The 14714-nt window shown below is 57.9% G+C and overlaps 2 protein-coding genes across 2 annotated transcripts in view; both read left to right on the top strand.

Moving 5' to 3' along the window:
• NUP133 (nucleoporin 133) overlaps nucleotides 1–6381 on the top strand; it is a 45483-nt gene extending 39102 nt beyond the window's left edge. Inside the window, 5 exon segments of the mRNA XM_079107312.1 lie at nucleotides 1221–1339; nucleotides 1837–1917; nucleotides 2500–2564; nucleotides 3163–3251; nucleotides 6091–6381. Coding sequence (XP_078963438.1) covers nucleotides 1221–1339; nucleotides 1837–1917; nucleotides 2500–2564; nucleotides 3163–3251; nucleotides 6091–6227 — 491 coding nt within the window. The 3' untranslated portion in view covers nucleotides 6228–6381.
• Nucleotides 6382–11739: 5358 nt separating this feature from the next.
• ACTA1 (actin alpha 1, skeletal muscle) lies at nucleotides 11740–14430 on the top strand. The gene is made up of 7 exons (XM_079106495.1): nucleotides 11740–11761; nucleotides 12627–12767; nucleotides 12863–13187; nucleotides 13303–13464; nucleotides 13547–13738; nucleotides 13818–13999; nucleotides 14072–14430. The coding sequence occupies exons 2-7, from the start codon at nucleotides 12639–12641 to the stop codon at nucleotides 14213–14215; spliced, it is 1134 nt and encodes a 377-aa protein (XP_078962621.1). The 5' UTR covers nucleotides 11740–11761; nucleotides 12627–12638; the 3' UTR covers nucleotides 14216–14430.
• The last annotated feature ends 284 nt before the right edge of the window (nucleotides 14431–14714 follow it).

The raw sequence follows: 14714 nt of genomic DNA, 5'->3' as shown, positions 1-14714 counted from the left end.
TGCGTGCAGGGGCTTGCCCACAGTCCTGCCTTTGAGGCCTGGGTTCTGAATGACTGCTGTCATCCGGGGCGGTCAATGTGGTTTCAGGTGTGCTCTCACACTTGCTCATTCTGCAGCCACGGGTACTGGAGTTCCCTCCTGAGCTCAGTTTCCTCGTGAGTCGGTGGGTGGTTGGAAGATCGAGGAAAAGGGCTCCCCAGATCGTCGCCTTGGCATTGACTTTCGTCACTGAAGTGGCTCTTCACTGTTGGGGATCCTTCCTCTAGCCCTATTTTGTGCTCACAGTGCCTCTTGTTCTAGAGACCGTTGTACATGGGTTTGGATTTGTGGCAGGTCTGTCTCCCTGGGCCTCCCATAATGCCCCAGGCCAGAGCCAGCTGGCCCCAAACCACTGCCTGGCCTGTGCTACTGGTGCCACAGCAGGTGGCACAGTGGTGTTTCTGCTCTGCAGGGCTGGGCTGGTCTGAGAGGGGAGGCCACACCTGTGCTGACCACCAGAGACGGGTGATGTTAGTGGAGAAGTTCTAACCCAGAACTTGGTTGTGCCTCATGTCCCTGAAATCCCTGGAGCTCTGGCCGTCGCTTCACCTTTGACCCTTCCCAGTCGGGATTTTTGGGTTTTTTTTGTACCAGGATTGAACCCTGGGGCACTTAACCCCTGAGCCACTTCCCCAGCCTTTTATTTTTTATTTTGAGACAAGGTCTGGCTAAGTTGCTTAGGGCCTCACTAAGTTACTGAGGCTGGCTTTGAACTTGGGATTCTCCTACCTCAACCTCCCAGGTAGCTGGGATAACAGGCGTGTGCCACCACCCCTGACTTTTTAAAAATTTCCTTCCCTAGGTTCTTAGTGGTTATTTTCAGGTCTCATGGATGGATTTATAGTTATATGAATAACTATATGGGAAAAGAAACAATCACATAGGAAATTTGTAAACTTTAGAAAAAACACCAAATAAGTTGTGTTTGATAATGGATCCCACCTTCCTGAGCTACCCTCCAGGTCTGACTCTTAACACCTGGGCGTGTGTGGTGCTGCGGTGCCTTGGCCGTGCATGTGGCGAGCAGAGGCCCTAGCCTCACTGGTGCCTGCGGGCTGGGGAGGCCTGAGGTCCTTGCATAGCAGTGATGCCATGTTGGAGCTCTTCGTCGTCGCGACCTGGCTCTGCTTTGTGACTGCAGAAGCGAGAGTCAGCCCTTCTCCCTTCTCCTTGAACTCCAGCGATGGCTGAGCAGGAGCGCTTCCTGCTGCACCAGGAGACCCTGCCCGAGCAGCTGCTGATGGAGAGACAACTGCGCCTCGGCGCCATGCCTGTGCTGACGGCTCCGCAGCTCATCAGCGTAGGTGTCGCGCTCATGCTCCCTGCCCAGGACCCCCAGTACCTGCTGGCCAGCCTGCACCTCCCCTGCTGCTCCCCTGGCCCTCCAGACCCACCCCTGGTCACCAGGAGGAGTCGCCTTCGGCTCACTTTCCTGGTGCAGGATGAGTGCACTGTGCCACAGATACTTCCTCAGAATGTCACTCTTCAGTCCTCTGTAACAAGATGGTTCAGAATAGGGTTTGCACGGCATGCCTCTCCTGGAACCAGGTGTTCCTGAGGGCCTGGCTGGAGAGGGGGCTGGTGTTCTCTGCTCCCGAGAAGACCAGCGCCCCACAGGTTAAAGGCCCACACCTCACCGGGTGGCTTACCGTGGTGCAGCTCCCTGGCTTCGACCCGGGTGGTGGTTCTGGGCTGTGAGAGCCTCCAGCTCACTTTGGGATACGGTGGCTTCTCCAGCTTCTCTAGCAGTAGGGCTGTGCTTGCTGAAAATGATCTGCCTCATTTCACTTGCTGCAGCTGTACATCTGTGACGAAAACAGAAGAGCCAATGAGTACGATTTCAAGAAGGCTCTGGACTTGCTGGAGTATATTGAAGAGGTGAGGCAGTCGCCCTGGGTCTCAGGCACCAGCCTGGAGCAGAGCTGCCATGGGACTCCGGTTCCTGGCGACTCTCTCGCGTTCTCGTGCACAGATAAAGAGCGGCAGCTTTTCAGGGTGCTGAGGTGTTTTCCTGGGCTGTCGGCAGGCCTCCCTCCTGTTAGTGCCGTGTGATTGGGAGTTGTGTGGTGGATCTTAGAAACACAGGTTAGCTGTTACACAGCCTCACTTAAAAACCCTGACCTCTTGGGCGGGGGTTGTAGCTCAGCTGGTAGAGCGCTTGCCTCGCATGCACAAGCCTGGGTTCGATCCCCAGCAGCACACGCACACAAAGACCTTCACTTCTTGCAGTTCCTGGTAACTGGATTGTGGTGACTGGAAGCTGATTCACACAGGTGCAGTTGGCTTCCTTGTCGAAGTGGTACTAATATCTCAAAGGGGGTTTTTTAAAGTGAGGACCTATTGTATTAATATTAAAAAGCAAGCAGTATTCTGCAGGCTTAGGAGATGACATAAATAAAGGTGAAGACTGTTTCTTTGTGAAATCCTGATTTAATGAGAATGCTTTGTTGTGCTCTGAAGGATGAAGACGTAAACATAGACGACCTGAAGCTGGAAATCCTCTGCAGAGCCCTGCAGAGGGACGAGTAAGTGCCCGGCCCAGCTGCTCCCCAGGGCCTGACCCTCCGCAGCAGGACGCCCTCAGGCTACCACAGCTGCCACCGCCCCTTGAGAGCCGCCAGGGGGCCGCAGCCGCCTTCTGCAGAGGCAGTCAGACGTGGTGACGAGGAGCTGGGGCACCAGGGTGGCTGGTCCCGGGTGGTGGCGGGGGCAGCGGGCATCTGAGGAGCCTTGTTGCAGGGGGCACGCTAGCTCTGTGCCCTTGGCGCGCCGCTCCCTCCCAGACACCAGAGGAGCCTCGTCCTGGCCTCTCGCTGCTGGCGCTGGTGGCTGGTGTGTGTGGAGCACTGTGGAGCAGGTGGTGTGGCCCCGAGGAGCTCTGTTCTGTCCCCCATGCACCGGGCACTCGCTCGTCTGGGAGACAGGCCTGAGTGTGTAACGATCACCCGTGTGCCAAAGGCCTGGCCCAGGGTCCTCCCGAGTCTGGGCCCGAGGTTGGTGGTGGCTGGGCGCATGCCCACACTGCAGGCCTGTCAGTCGGCACTGTGTCCGCCGTCACAGAGAGTGGCTCTCCCTCCCCACAGCGTGATAGTGCTGTTTTCCTCATGTGGTTTTGTTTTCTAGCTGGTCTAGTTCAGATGGTAAAGATGATCCAATTGAAGTGTCTAAAGACAGCGTCTTTGTGAAGATCCTGCAGAAACTTTTAAAAGATGGTAAGTGCTTTGTTGCCATTAGAAATTACAGTATCAGGGGCTGGGGTTGTAGCTCAGTGATAGAGTGCTTGCCTCACACATGTGAGACCCTGGATCCAATCCTTAGCACCATGTAAAAATAATAAATAAAACACAGATATTATGTTAAAAAGAAATCACAGTATCTACTGGGTGTGGTGGTGCACACCTGTTATCCCAGCAATTTGGGAGACTGAGGCAGGAGAATTGCAAATTCAAAGCCAGCCTCACCAACTTAGCGAGGCCCTAGGTAACTTAGTGAGACTCTCAAAATAAAGAGTAAAAAAAGGCTATGAATGTGTCTCAGTGATAAAGTGCCCCTGGGTTCAATCCCTGGTGTCAAAAAAAAGAAATCATGGTATCACTCCTCATTTGCAAGTGTTAGAATGATGGGTATTTGACAAGATGTCAAGTGACAAGCAGGTTAACAAGACGCAGTTTCAGTCAGGTGTGGTGGCACACATCTGTAGTCCCAGCAGCTCGGGAGGCACAGAAGGAAGGATCACAGTGTGAGGCCGGCCGGCCTGGGCAACTTCGTGAGGGCCTGTCTCAAAATAAAAAATAAAAGGGCTGGGGAGTAGCTCAGGGAGACAGCATCCCTGGGTTCAAGTCCCAGTCCAAAAACAAGGAAAGCAAAGTAGTGGTGCAGAAGGGATTCCATGACCGTCGCCTGCGAGTGGCTCCCAGCCTTGACGGTGGCAGCATGGCGTCCACTGCTTTTTCAGTTAGTTCTTGTGAAGTCTGGAGGTGTGGAATGAGCTGTGGCCTTTTTGGCGTATTCCCTGCTGCACTGACCACGCCATGCTCAGAAACAGATCAGAAGATATTCATACAGATCCTCCAAGGCTAGGATTCGCTTATAAACAAGTGTGTTTGCACCGAAGGCGGTGAGCAGAATTCCATTCAGTGACAAACACAGGTAGGTGACGAGACGGTCTCAGATGACAGAGCTTGTTCTTGAGGGAGGCGAATTCGAGAAGAACATTCACAAACCACCTTCCATGTCCCGGGAGCCTGAAATACTCAGAACTGGACAGGAGAAGAGAGACTGCGCGTTTTATATGTGAAAACAGCTGTGACTCGTGTTTATCACAGAATCATGAGGTGGGTGTGGGCTGCCAAGAACAGGCAGGGCTCCAGGCAGGGACCCTGCTTCGTGACAAGGACTATTCGTCAGGTCAGTATGTCCACACACTGGGCGCCTTCCGTGCCCAGACCTCGTGCAGTCTGCGTGTAACACGCCCTGCCTACTGCCTGGCACGCGGTAGTTGCTCCATAAACATTCGTTTGTGGTTAAATGTGGAATTATGAGCAGATCCATGTGCCTGGCTTCCCTGGACCAGGTTCTCCTCCCATGCCCCTGCCCTGTGTGGCAGTCCTGCGGGCCAGGGTCTCTGACTTAGCCACATAAAGAAGGGACCCCAGAGCAGCACCAGGCCACACAGCCAGTGTCTGAGCTGGAAAGCCTTTTGCTGGAAATTCATGAGCGCTAACCTGTGTCTGCGAGGCTTTTCTCTCCCCTGTGTGAAGTTGGGAAAAGGCCATCTGCAGTGGCGGAGGCTCCATCTGAGCTGATGAGTGGGGGGAGGCCTTTGGGCCCAGCCTGTGCCCTTGTGAGCAGGTGCTCACGGACATGGTCAGAGCTGGGTTCCTGGCACTCAGCGCCCACCCTCAGGAAATGGTGGGACACAGAGAGCAGGAAGAGAATGTCCTGGTTGTACACGACGGACACCTGTGGAAGCTCCTGTGACTTAGAGGGGCGTGTGGCCGTACTGCCCGCAGGGCCCCTTCCACACCTCTCTCTTGTGTGCGTGGTGCGTGTCTTTAAGGACAGGTTCCGCCGTGAGTCGGGGGCAGACCCTGCAGTGTGGGCGCTGGGGGCCGAGGTGGCTGCATTCCTCCTGTGGCTGTGAAGGTGACCCTGGTGACAGTGCACCTTGCCTCGTGGAGCAGAGTGCCACCTCTCCTCGGAAGCCCTGTCTCTAGGCAGCCACCAACCCCGGTCACTGGGGTTCTTCTTCTCAGTGATGTTTCCTGATTTCTCTTGAAGATCGAGGGGTGGCTTGTCACAGTCACAGGGAGGCAGCTGTGCAGCCTCCTGAACCCCCTGCCCGGAGGCAGACAGGCCTTGTGCCCTGAAGCCCGCAGCAAGGTGGGCTTTCCTAGGCTGAGCTGACCATCTCGTGGTGTCTTCTTGAGGGTGCTAGTGCATTAGAGAAAAGAGGTCTCTGCTGACAGTGTGTCACTGGCAGTAAGTGACGTGCATGCTTCAGATTTAGCCTCTAACATTTATTAATCCAGATTTTCATTCAGTGAGAAGTACAGAAAAACGGTGCTAGACACTTGGAGGACTTTCTTTTCAAAAATCTCTCATGCGTTCACGCATCCACAGAGCCCTCACCTGCTGTGGCTGACCTGTCCAGCCGTGCGCCTTGGTGAGGCCCTGTGGCAGACAGGCTGTGCTGCTGCTGTCCGTGCCCCAGCCGTCCCCTGGGGCCCCGGCAGTGCTCCTGACAGCCTCTCTGCCGACAGTCTCCAGCTGGGGAGCCTTGTAACTACTCAAAATACTCCTTTTTGAGTGATGGTTAGTCTAAAACTTTCAGCTGTGACTTAAGCTGTAGGGAAGAGGCTCCAACTTCAGATCCTGCTGAAGCCTCCAAGGAGGGGCCGTCCACCCGCAGGGGAAGACCTCCAGAGAGCGAGCAGCTCTGCTGCACAGACTACAGCTGCACTGCCTGGGCCTGGGCCTGGGCCTGGGCCTGGGCCTGGGCCTGGGCCTGTGGAGAGCTCTGTGCACTGAGTGCCTTGTGTTTGTTCACAGGCATTCGGCTCAGCGAGTACCTGCCAGAGGTGAGGGGCCTGCTACAGGCAGAGCAGCTGGGAAGCCTCAAGTCCAACCCGTACTTTGAGTTTGTCTTGAAAGCGAATTATGAGTATTACGTCCAGGGACAGATGTAAATCTTTCTACACGTGGTCACTTTCCAAAACTTCGTACAAGTATGTGCTTGTGAAATTTCAGGCCTTGAATAGCTGGGGCGTTTGTCTTGTAGCATGTGCAACTGAGTTTTTCTGTGCTTTATTTGGAAGCTAATATAAATAGCTCTAACTGTAATTCTGGGTTTTTACGTGGCATTTCCTCTTTTTTTTCCGTAGAAATTTATCAGTTGTTTATGTTCTTACCCTTTCCCTTCTGTTTTGTCTTATGGTACTGGAGGTTGAATGCAGAAATGCTCTGCCACCAAGCTACATCTCCAGCCTTTTTAATTTTTTAAATTATTTAAAATTTTGAGACAGGTTTCCCTAAGTCGCCTGGGCTGGCTGTCCTCCTCCCTCAGCTTCCAAGGTACTGGGATCACAGGCCGCCACGCCCATCTGAGCCTCTCTGTTCTCTGAAACGTGGTCCGATGAGTCTTGTGCCTCTCACGCTGGTTTTAGCTCCTGGCGTGCACACATCACTTCCAGGCCTCAGTTTCCTTGACTCCGAAAAGTGGCCAGGGCCTCGAATACCTCTGCAGCCCTACGACTCTGATATTGTGCACTGCAGAGGATCTGGGGTGTTTGGCTTCTATTTTGGTTGAAACTAGTGGGAAATACCTGTCAATTTTACTGACTTACCACAGAATTAGAAGCAAGACACAGTGGGCCTAAGTCGTGTGAGTTTGATAACTGATGACGTCCCCAGGAGCATTTTTAACTTGCACATAAGGGAATCAGTTCAGTGAAAGTACTTCCATGGATACACGCTGGCCTTGCTTCCTGGCCTGCCGGTTGCTGTCCCCTGCTGATGGTCGTCTGGTGCTGGTGCAGCTCTTTCAGGCCTCACTGTGTCTGCCCTCGTCACCAGCACGCGCCATGCTCAAGACCCCTGGGGTCCCAGTTCTCCAAGCACTCTGTCCTAACCAGTTGTCACTCGGCGCTGTCTGGCTTTAGATAAGAGCAGATTAGCAGGCCTTGCTGGCTAGCCACTCCTGGCCAGGCAAGTCTCGCTAGCCGCTTGCCCAACAGCTGAGAAGGTCAGAAGTCACACATGGTGCAGAGCCAGCCACGGTCCCTCTTACCCATGGCCTGTTGGGAAGGAGCTTGGCGGCCCTGTGTCAGAGCTGGGTCAGGAGTGTTGGCGGAACCGTGGTGGGTCAGTGGCTAGGAGACCAGGCTTCGGTTCACACGTTAGCAGTTGGTGACGGTGACGAGTGCTCTGGGGACATGGCTCCTCCCACCCCCACCTGCCACCACAGCGGTCCCCCGCATGAGAGAAGGGTTCTAAGGGGAGCCGGCTGATGCCCAGGCCCCAGGGTTTTGTGGTGAGGAGTGGCACTCCTGGCCGGGCCGAGGCTGCTTCCTGGCTGTCTCAGCATCTTAGCTCCAGAACAGTGGCCTTTAACAGTAATAAGGAAATTTAGATGGTTTCGAAAACTTTTTCCACTAAGCTTTTATAAAATTGGGCCCATATCAGTCTCCATCAAAGAGTCATCATTAATGATTTTTGGGGAATCAAGTAACTGATGATGACTCTGCTGGGCTGTGACCCGTTTTCCGCAGAGGGGTGTTTGCCCACCTTGGGCACTGTCTGAGGCCCAGCCGGGGGCCTCGGTTGGCAGCAGTGTCCCGACAGCGGGCCTCGGGGGCTTGTGAGGGGGTCAAGGAAGGCAGATCAGCGGGCCCTGCTTGGAGGAGCCCCTGACAGCCTGAGGCCTGGGGCCTGGACAACTGCCTGTGTGTGAGCAGCATGCTCACCAGACTCTGGTGCTGAGCAAGGCTGGAGCGAGGAAAGATGACTTCAGAAGGCACGTGGAGAAGAGGAAAAGGAAATACACATTTGGGATAAAGGGGGCTGGAGATGTGGCCCAGCGGCAGAACACTCCTGAGTTTGATCCCTAGTACCCCCCACACAAATAAAAATAAATAAAAACCAAAAAGGCGCGTGGAGGGCAACAACCCTGTCAGTCAGCTTCCCACCGCGACCAAGGCATCCCATCGTGACCGAGAAGAGCAGCCGAGGAGGGAGAGTGTACTGTGGCTCAAGGTTTCAGGTTTACTCCTTGGTCACCGGGAGGAGGGGAGGGATGTGTTGGAAGGAAGAGGTGGAATGTGGGCGTGCAGGAAGAGGCCCCCTTTCAGGTCGGCCCAGGCCCAGGCCCACCTGCCTCTGCCACCACCCAGCCGGTTACCCAGACTAGCATGGGCAGGCAGGTGACAGTTCAGGTCTGATCCCTTCACCTCTGAGCATTGCTGCATTCACAGGGGCTTTGGGGGGACACCTCATCCAACCCTTAATGACCCCTGTAATCCCCCAGCCAGAAGGAACTGAAGTGCGCCTCAGAGTGTATGGAGCCGGTGCACCAGGAGGCCCATAACCTGGGGCTGGGGCAGGAGGATATTGAGGATTGCAGACTTGAGGCCGACCTGGGCTGCTTAGCAAGACCCCCTCAAGGGGAGGGTCTGCATCCTCTGCTCTCAGCCAGTGCTGCTCAACCCTAGTTCCCATCCCCACTCCTCCTGTGGGGTGCATCCAGATGTTTTTCCAGTCTGCTGCAGCCCAGGGAGAGCTCAACCCTGCAGATGTGCCCTCCGCACCCTGGCATTTGTCGGCCACAAGGCCTTTGCACTCTCTGCAACAGCCCTCGCCCTGTGGGAATGCATGCCTTAGTCCTCAAGATGGTGTTTGTGTTTCGATTGTACTTTGTGCTCCTGGGGCTTGAATCCACTGTGGCTCAACTACTGAGCCACATCCCCAGCCCTTATTTTGAGACGGTGTCCTGCTAAGTTGCCAAGGCTGACTTTGAACTCGTGATCCTCCTGCCTCAGCCTCCTGAGCTGCTGTATCACAGGTGTACCCACTGGGCCTGGCGGGATAGGGTTTCTCAGCTATGCGCACATCACTGTGTGCTGCACTGTAATTAATACATTTTGCTGTTCCAAAGTTGAGACATGGGTTGTTGAGGTCTGGGGGTTCAGTCGTAGAATAACCTGTGCAGACCCCAAAATATGGTGCCAGTTGCACTGGCCTTCCCATCCCTGGGTGACTGCCCTGTCCCGACCTACAGCCCCTCGCCCTCACAGGCGCCCCAGGCACTCACTCGTGCAACTCAGCTCAGTCTCGTGGAACAACTGGATCCTGCACATGCGGGAGCCTCCCAGAAAGGGCTTACTCAAGGTCACGTAGCAGCCAGGGCAGGCAGAGCCAGCTCTGCTTGACCCAGAGTGCACGGGTGTGGGGAAGGGGCACAGAGGGCCCCACTGCATTTGAACCCTCAGCCTACAGGTGGCCATATGGGGTAGGAGAGGAAGGGGCCAGAAGGTCCAGGTCTCTGCCTGAGCCCCCAAGCCTGGCATTTCATGTGTGGCCTGTGAGGGGAAGCAGTACCCTGTTCTGAGGGTACAGTTGCTCCTGAAGCCATTACTTTGCATTCCAAGAGGTCTTTGACTCTTCCTCAGAGAAGATTCCAGAGCCCCCCCCCCCCAAGGGCAAGTTGGTGAGCCCCTGTACCTGTGTTCCAGGCACGGGGTATAGCTTGGTCCTGGGTTCCCCCCAGCCAGGGCCTGTGCTCAGCAGAGGAGCACTTGTGTGTGGAGATGGTTCCTCCACCAGACCAGTGTCTGGTCTACTGGCCACTGAGAGACCAGAGTGGGCTGAGGGGCCTAGGTGACTGCCGGGAGCTTTCAGGCCAGCATCCTGTTTACAGCTGTCCGTGTGTCTGCATCTCAGACTCGAGGCCTAGGACTCCTTGCCATGGGAGAGGTGAGTTGTGCCCTGCTGAGTTTTGAACATCGGGGTGACAGCATGTTCCTTCCACCTTCAGGGCCCAAACTGCATTTTCTACTAAGTTGTACACACAGTGCACTTCTGGCCACTACTCACTACCCATGGACACAGGTGGACACAGGGTATTAAGAGTGATGCTGGGCCTGGGGCTGCAGCTCACTGGTATAGCGCTTGCCTCACACATAAGAGGCACTGGGTTCGATCTTCAGCACCCCATGAAAATAAAGATTTTTTTTAAAAAGTGAAATGCTTTTGTCACCATTCTCCAAAATTGGAACGCTTTCAGTGGCCCCTGCCCCCTGCTGCGTGACAGTCCGCACCCCTGGAAGGCTGCAGGGGGTCAGTGTGCTGACGGCTCCACACCAAGCGTTAGCTGTGTCGCACAGAAGCCAAGGCCTCCCTTCTGACTGGTGCCACGCCACGCATCTCCCTTGAAGCACGTCAGTGAGCTCTTCACAGGACACTTCCCTTTGGGCCGTCCTTGTGCCCTAACAGTCCCCCACCAAATTCAGACAAGCTCCCACTGATGACCTCTGCTGACCCCGCTCCACCTCAGCACAGCAGATCCAAGTCCTGGAAACGCAAAAGGCATGTCCCATATATCAGTGGTATAAATAGACCAGCGCAGCTCTGGCAGGTGGTGGCTCTAAGGTGGACTGGGGAGCAGCCTGGCAGGGTGGATATCATCCTCTAAATATAAAGGGTTTGTTCAGCCCTTGCTGAGGTGCCTGCCACGCTAGCAAACGGGGTCCTCAGGGAGGGCACCCCCCACACAGACCCCTCCTCCACCTCCAGGGCTGGCTAGGACCCTAGCCAGGCTAGGACCCTCCGTCAGCCCCGGGAGAGGGACACATTTAGTGCTACCAAGGAGGTGGGGGAGGGTGCCAGCTCACCGCAGTCACTAGGGTGGGGTCCTGAAGGAGGAGCGCACACTCAGCCCTTTGCCCCCTCGAGCTCCTGGAGGCTTGGCCTCCAAGGCCTGTTGCCAAGCCCCGCCCCCACGGCTCCGCCTCCACGCCAGCTGTCGCCTGGTGACAGCTGCACACCCTTGCCTGGGCGGGGCGGGTGGGGAGGGCTGGCTCGGACCGGCTCGGGTCAGCCTCGGATCTGGAGGGAGGGGCTTCACCCGCGGGGCTCTCTTCCTTCCCTGCCTGGAGTGCTCCCCTCTGAAGCCCACCTGGCCTCAGGCCCCTCCAGGAAGCTGCGCACGGGCAACTTGGCACCTGGGAAAGAGGCAGGGGGGAGCAGAATTGTGTGGGGTCAGCTGTCAGCTCCTCAGGAGTGCCCAGTGTGTGCAAGGTAGACGGCCGGGAGGCCTTGAAACAGGTGCAGCTGCAGAGCAGGGGCGCACACCAGCCCCGTGGGCGTTCGCACTGACCCTTGCCCCACCCCACTCTGGCAGGCAACTGGGCCAGTTGGGGGGGTGCAGCCCGCCTGGGGACACTCCATATACGGCCTGGTCCGCGTTACCTGGGCCAGGGCCAGCCCTCTCCTTCTTTGGTCAGTGCAGGGAACCATGTGGAGAACCAGCTGAAGGAAGGGACTCTAGTGTCCAACACCCAAATATGGCTCGAGAAGGGCAGCGACATTCCTGCGGGGCGGCGTGGAGGGAGTGCCCACGGGCTATATAAAACCTGAGCAAGGGGACAAGCGGTCACTGCAGCGGACAGCTCCCAGTGAAGCCCGCTTCCCTCCCGCAGCGACCAGGGCCCCAGCCGGAGAACAGCAGGTGTAGCCACCCACCAGGTAGAGTGGAGGGGAGACCGGGGACAGGACAGGGTGCACGAGGGGCACTCCAAGGACAGGGCAGAGATAGCCGTCCAGCCCCAGGCCTGGGCCACCTGTGCCTCCTTCCCAGAGTCCCAGGTGCTCTGTTTTGAGATGGGGCCTCCTTTACTTGTTGCCCAGGTTGGCCCCAAACTCGCCATCCTGCCTCAGTCTCCAGGGGAGTTGAGGCTACAGGCGTGTGCCATGGCACCCACATTCCAGGTGCCTTATGGAGAAGACAACAGGCTGGGAACCTCCAGCGGGACTGTTCTCCCTGGCAGTTAGGACATGCCTGAGGAGGTCGGTTTTAGGACGTGCTTAGAGAGATTTGTTCATTGCTTCATTCTTTCTGAGGACAGGTCCCCCGACCCTAGCAGCAAGGGCAGCAAGAGCCACTTTTCTCAGGATGGCAGACAGAAGCAAGTGTCCCTCCTGGGTCTGAAATGTCCAAGGTGTCTGGAACAGACTGCTTCTCCCTAGATGGGGCACCAGAGGTGGTCTGTGGGCCACTCCTTACACCCTCTGGCTGACCAGGAGCAGAGAGCCCAGCCTTAACCCCTCTGAGCCAAGAGCCCAGCTCCTGGAGCAGGTGGACTGCAGTGGAATCATGGGAGTGACATCCTCTGGGTCCACCTTGGAGAACTCAGTGTGCCTTCCCTCTGGGGCAGCATTCCTGAGCCCCTGCCAGTGTCCCTTGGGCTCCTCTGGTTGCACAGAGGCTCAGTGTTGGGGTGTCCCTAGTTCCATGGGGTGTAAGTTCCTGGGTCATCAGGGCCTCTTCTCCTCACGAGGCTCCTCGGTGACTGCCATTGGTCACCACCTTGCAGAAACCAGACACCATGTGCGACGAAGACGAGACCACTGCCCTCGTGTGCGACAATGGCTCAGGTCTGGTGAAAGCTGGCTTCGCCGGTGATGATGCCCCCAGGGCTGTGTTCCCATCTATTGTGGGCCGGCCCCGCCACCAGGTCAGGCTTCTCTTCCGTGGAGGGAGCCGGGATGGTTCGGCCACAGGCCCTAGCCCGCCTCGGTAACGAGCGCCTGGCATCTCCTCTGCTCGCAGGGCGTCATGGTGGGTATGGGTCAGAAGGACTCCTATGTGGGCGACGAGGCCCAGAGCAAGAGGGGTATCCTGACTCTGAAGTACCCCATTGAGCACGGTATCATCACCAACTGGGACGACATGGAGAAGATCTGGCACCACACCTTCTACAACGAGCTGCGCGTGGCCCCCGAGGAGCACCCGACCCTGCTCACAGAGGCCCCCCTGAACCCCAAAGCCAACCGCGAGAAGATGACCCAGATCATGTTCGAGACCTTCAACGTGCCCGCCATGTATGTGGCCATCCAGGCGGTGCTGTCTCTCTACGCCTCCGGCCGTACCACCGGTAAGTGCCCGCGGCCGCCCAGCCCGGCGCCCCCGTCCCCGCCCTGCGCTCGTGCCCGGCGCCCTGGGCCTCGGTCGCAGACCCCGCGGCTCATGCGCTGCCCGACCCGGCGCAGGCATCGTGCTGGACTCTGGCGACGGCGTCACCCACAACGTGCCCATCTATGAGGGCTACGCCCTGCCGCACGCTATCATGCGCCTGGACCTGGCCGGCCGCGACCTCACCGACTACCTGATGAAGATCCTCACAGAGCGTGGCTACTCCTTCGTGACCACAGGTGCGCGGCCGCGGCCGGGGCGGGAGGGCAGGCGGGCGCCCCGCGGCTCGGTGCTGAGCCCGCGCCGCCCCCGCCCCTGCAGCTGAGCGCGAGATCGTGCGCGACATCAAGGAGAAGCTGTGCTACGTGGCCCTGGACTTCGAGAACGAGATGGCCACCGCCGCCTCCTCCTCCTCCCTGGAGAAGAGCTACGAGCTGCCCGACGGGCAGGTCATCACCATCGGCAACGAGCGCTTCCGCTGCCCGGAGACGCTCTTCCAGCCGTCCTTCATCGGTGAGCCGCGGCCGCCCCGTCCCCGCCGCGCGGGCCCGCGGCGCGGTGCCGAGGCTCACCTGCTCCCCGCGCCCCCCAGGCATGGAGTCGGCGGGAATCCATGAGACCACCTACAACAGCATCATGAAGTGCGACATCGACATCAGGAAGGACCTGTACGCCAACAACGTCATGTCGGGGGGCACCACCATGTACCCTGGGATCGCCGACCGCATGCAGAAGGAGATCACGGCGCTGGCCCCCAGCACCATGAAGATCAAGGTGGGCGGGCGCCGCGGGGCGGCGGGGGCGGGCGGCGGGCGGCGGGCGGGCCTCTGACACGCTGTCTTGCAGATCATCGCGCCTCCCGAGCGCAAGTACTCCGTGTGGATCGGCGGCTCCATCCTGGCCTCGCTGTCCACCTTCCAGCAGATGTGGATCACCAAGCAGGAGTACGACGAGGCGGGCCCCTCCATCGTGCACCGCAAATGCTTCTAGGCGCCCGCGCCCGCGTCCTCCCCTCAGGACCACAGGCGCGGGCGCGGCGGGCTGGCCTCGGCCGCCCGCGGAGGCGACCCGGCGGCCCGGCGCCTGTCCACGACCTGTACATACACTAACTCGAGTTACCTCATTTTGTTATATTTAAAACAAAGCCCTGTGGAGGGAAGTGCGAGCTTGAAGCATTAAAGCCGGCCACGTTCTGCTGCATCGCGTGTCTGTCGTCCGTTCTTCCGGGCGGGCAGGGAGGGCCCCGGCGCCACTCCTCGCCACACCCGAATCGTGCGCCCCTCGGAAGACACAGCCGTCTTCCCACTCCCACGCCGACCGGCTTTCCCGGCTGATCGAACCATTCCCAACACGGGGCCGCGGGGGCCGCCCTCGCCCCTGACGGGTGGCTGGGCATCTCCCTGCTCCGCCCGCCCCGCGCCGCGGCAGGCGGCGGCGCTGACCGTGGTGCTGCCCGGAGCCGCGTCCCAGGGCGCGTCTCTGCCGCACT

The sequence above is a fragment of the Sciurus vulgaris genome (genome assembly GCF_902686455.1).
Source record: "Sciurus vulgaris genome assembly, chromosome: 12".
NCBI classification, from domain to species: Eukaryota; Metazoa; Chordata; class Mammalia; order Rodentia; family Sciuridae; genus Sciurus; species Sciurus vulgaris.
This window is presented reverse-complemented; position numbering and strand designations above follow the sequence as displayed.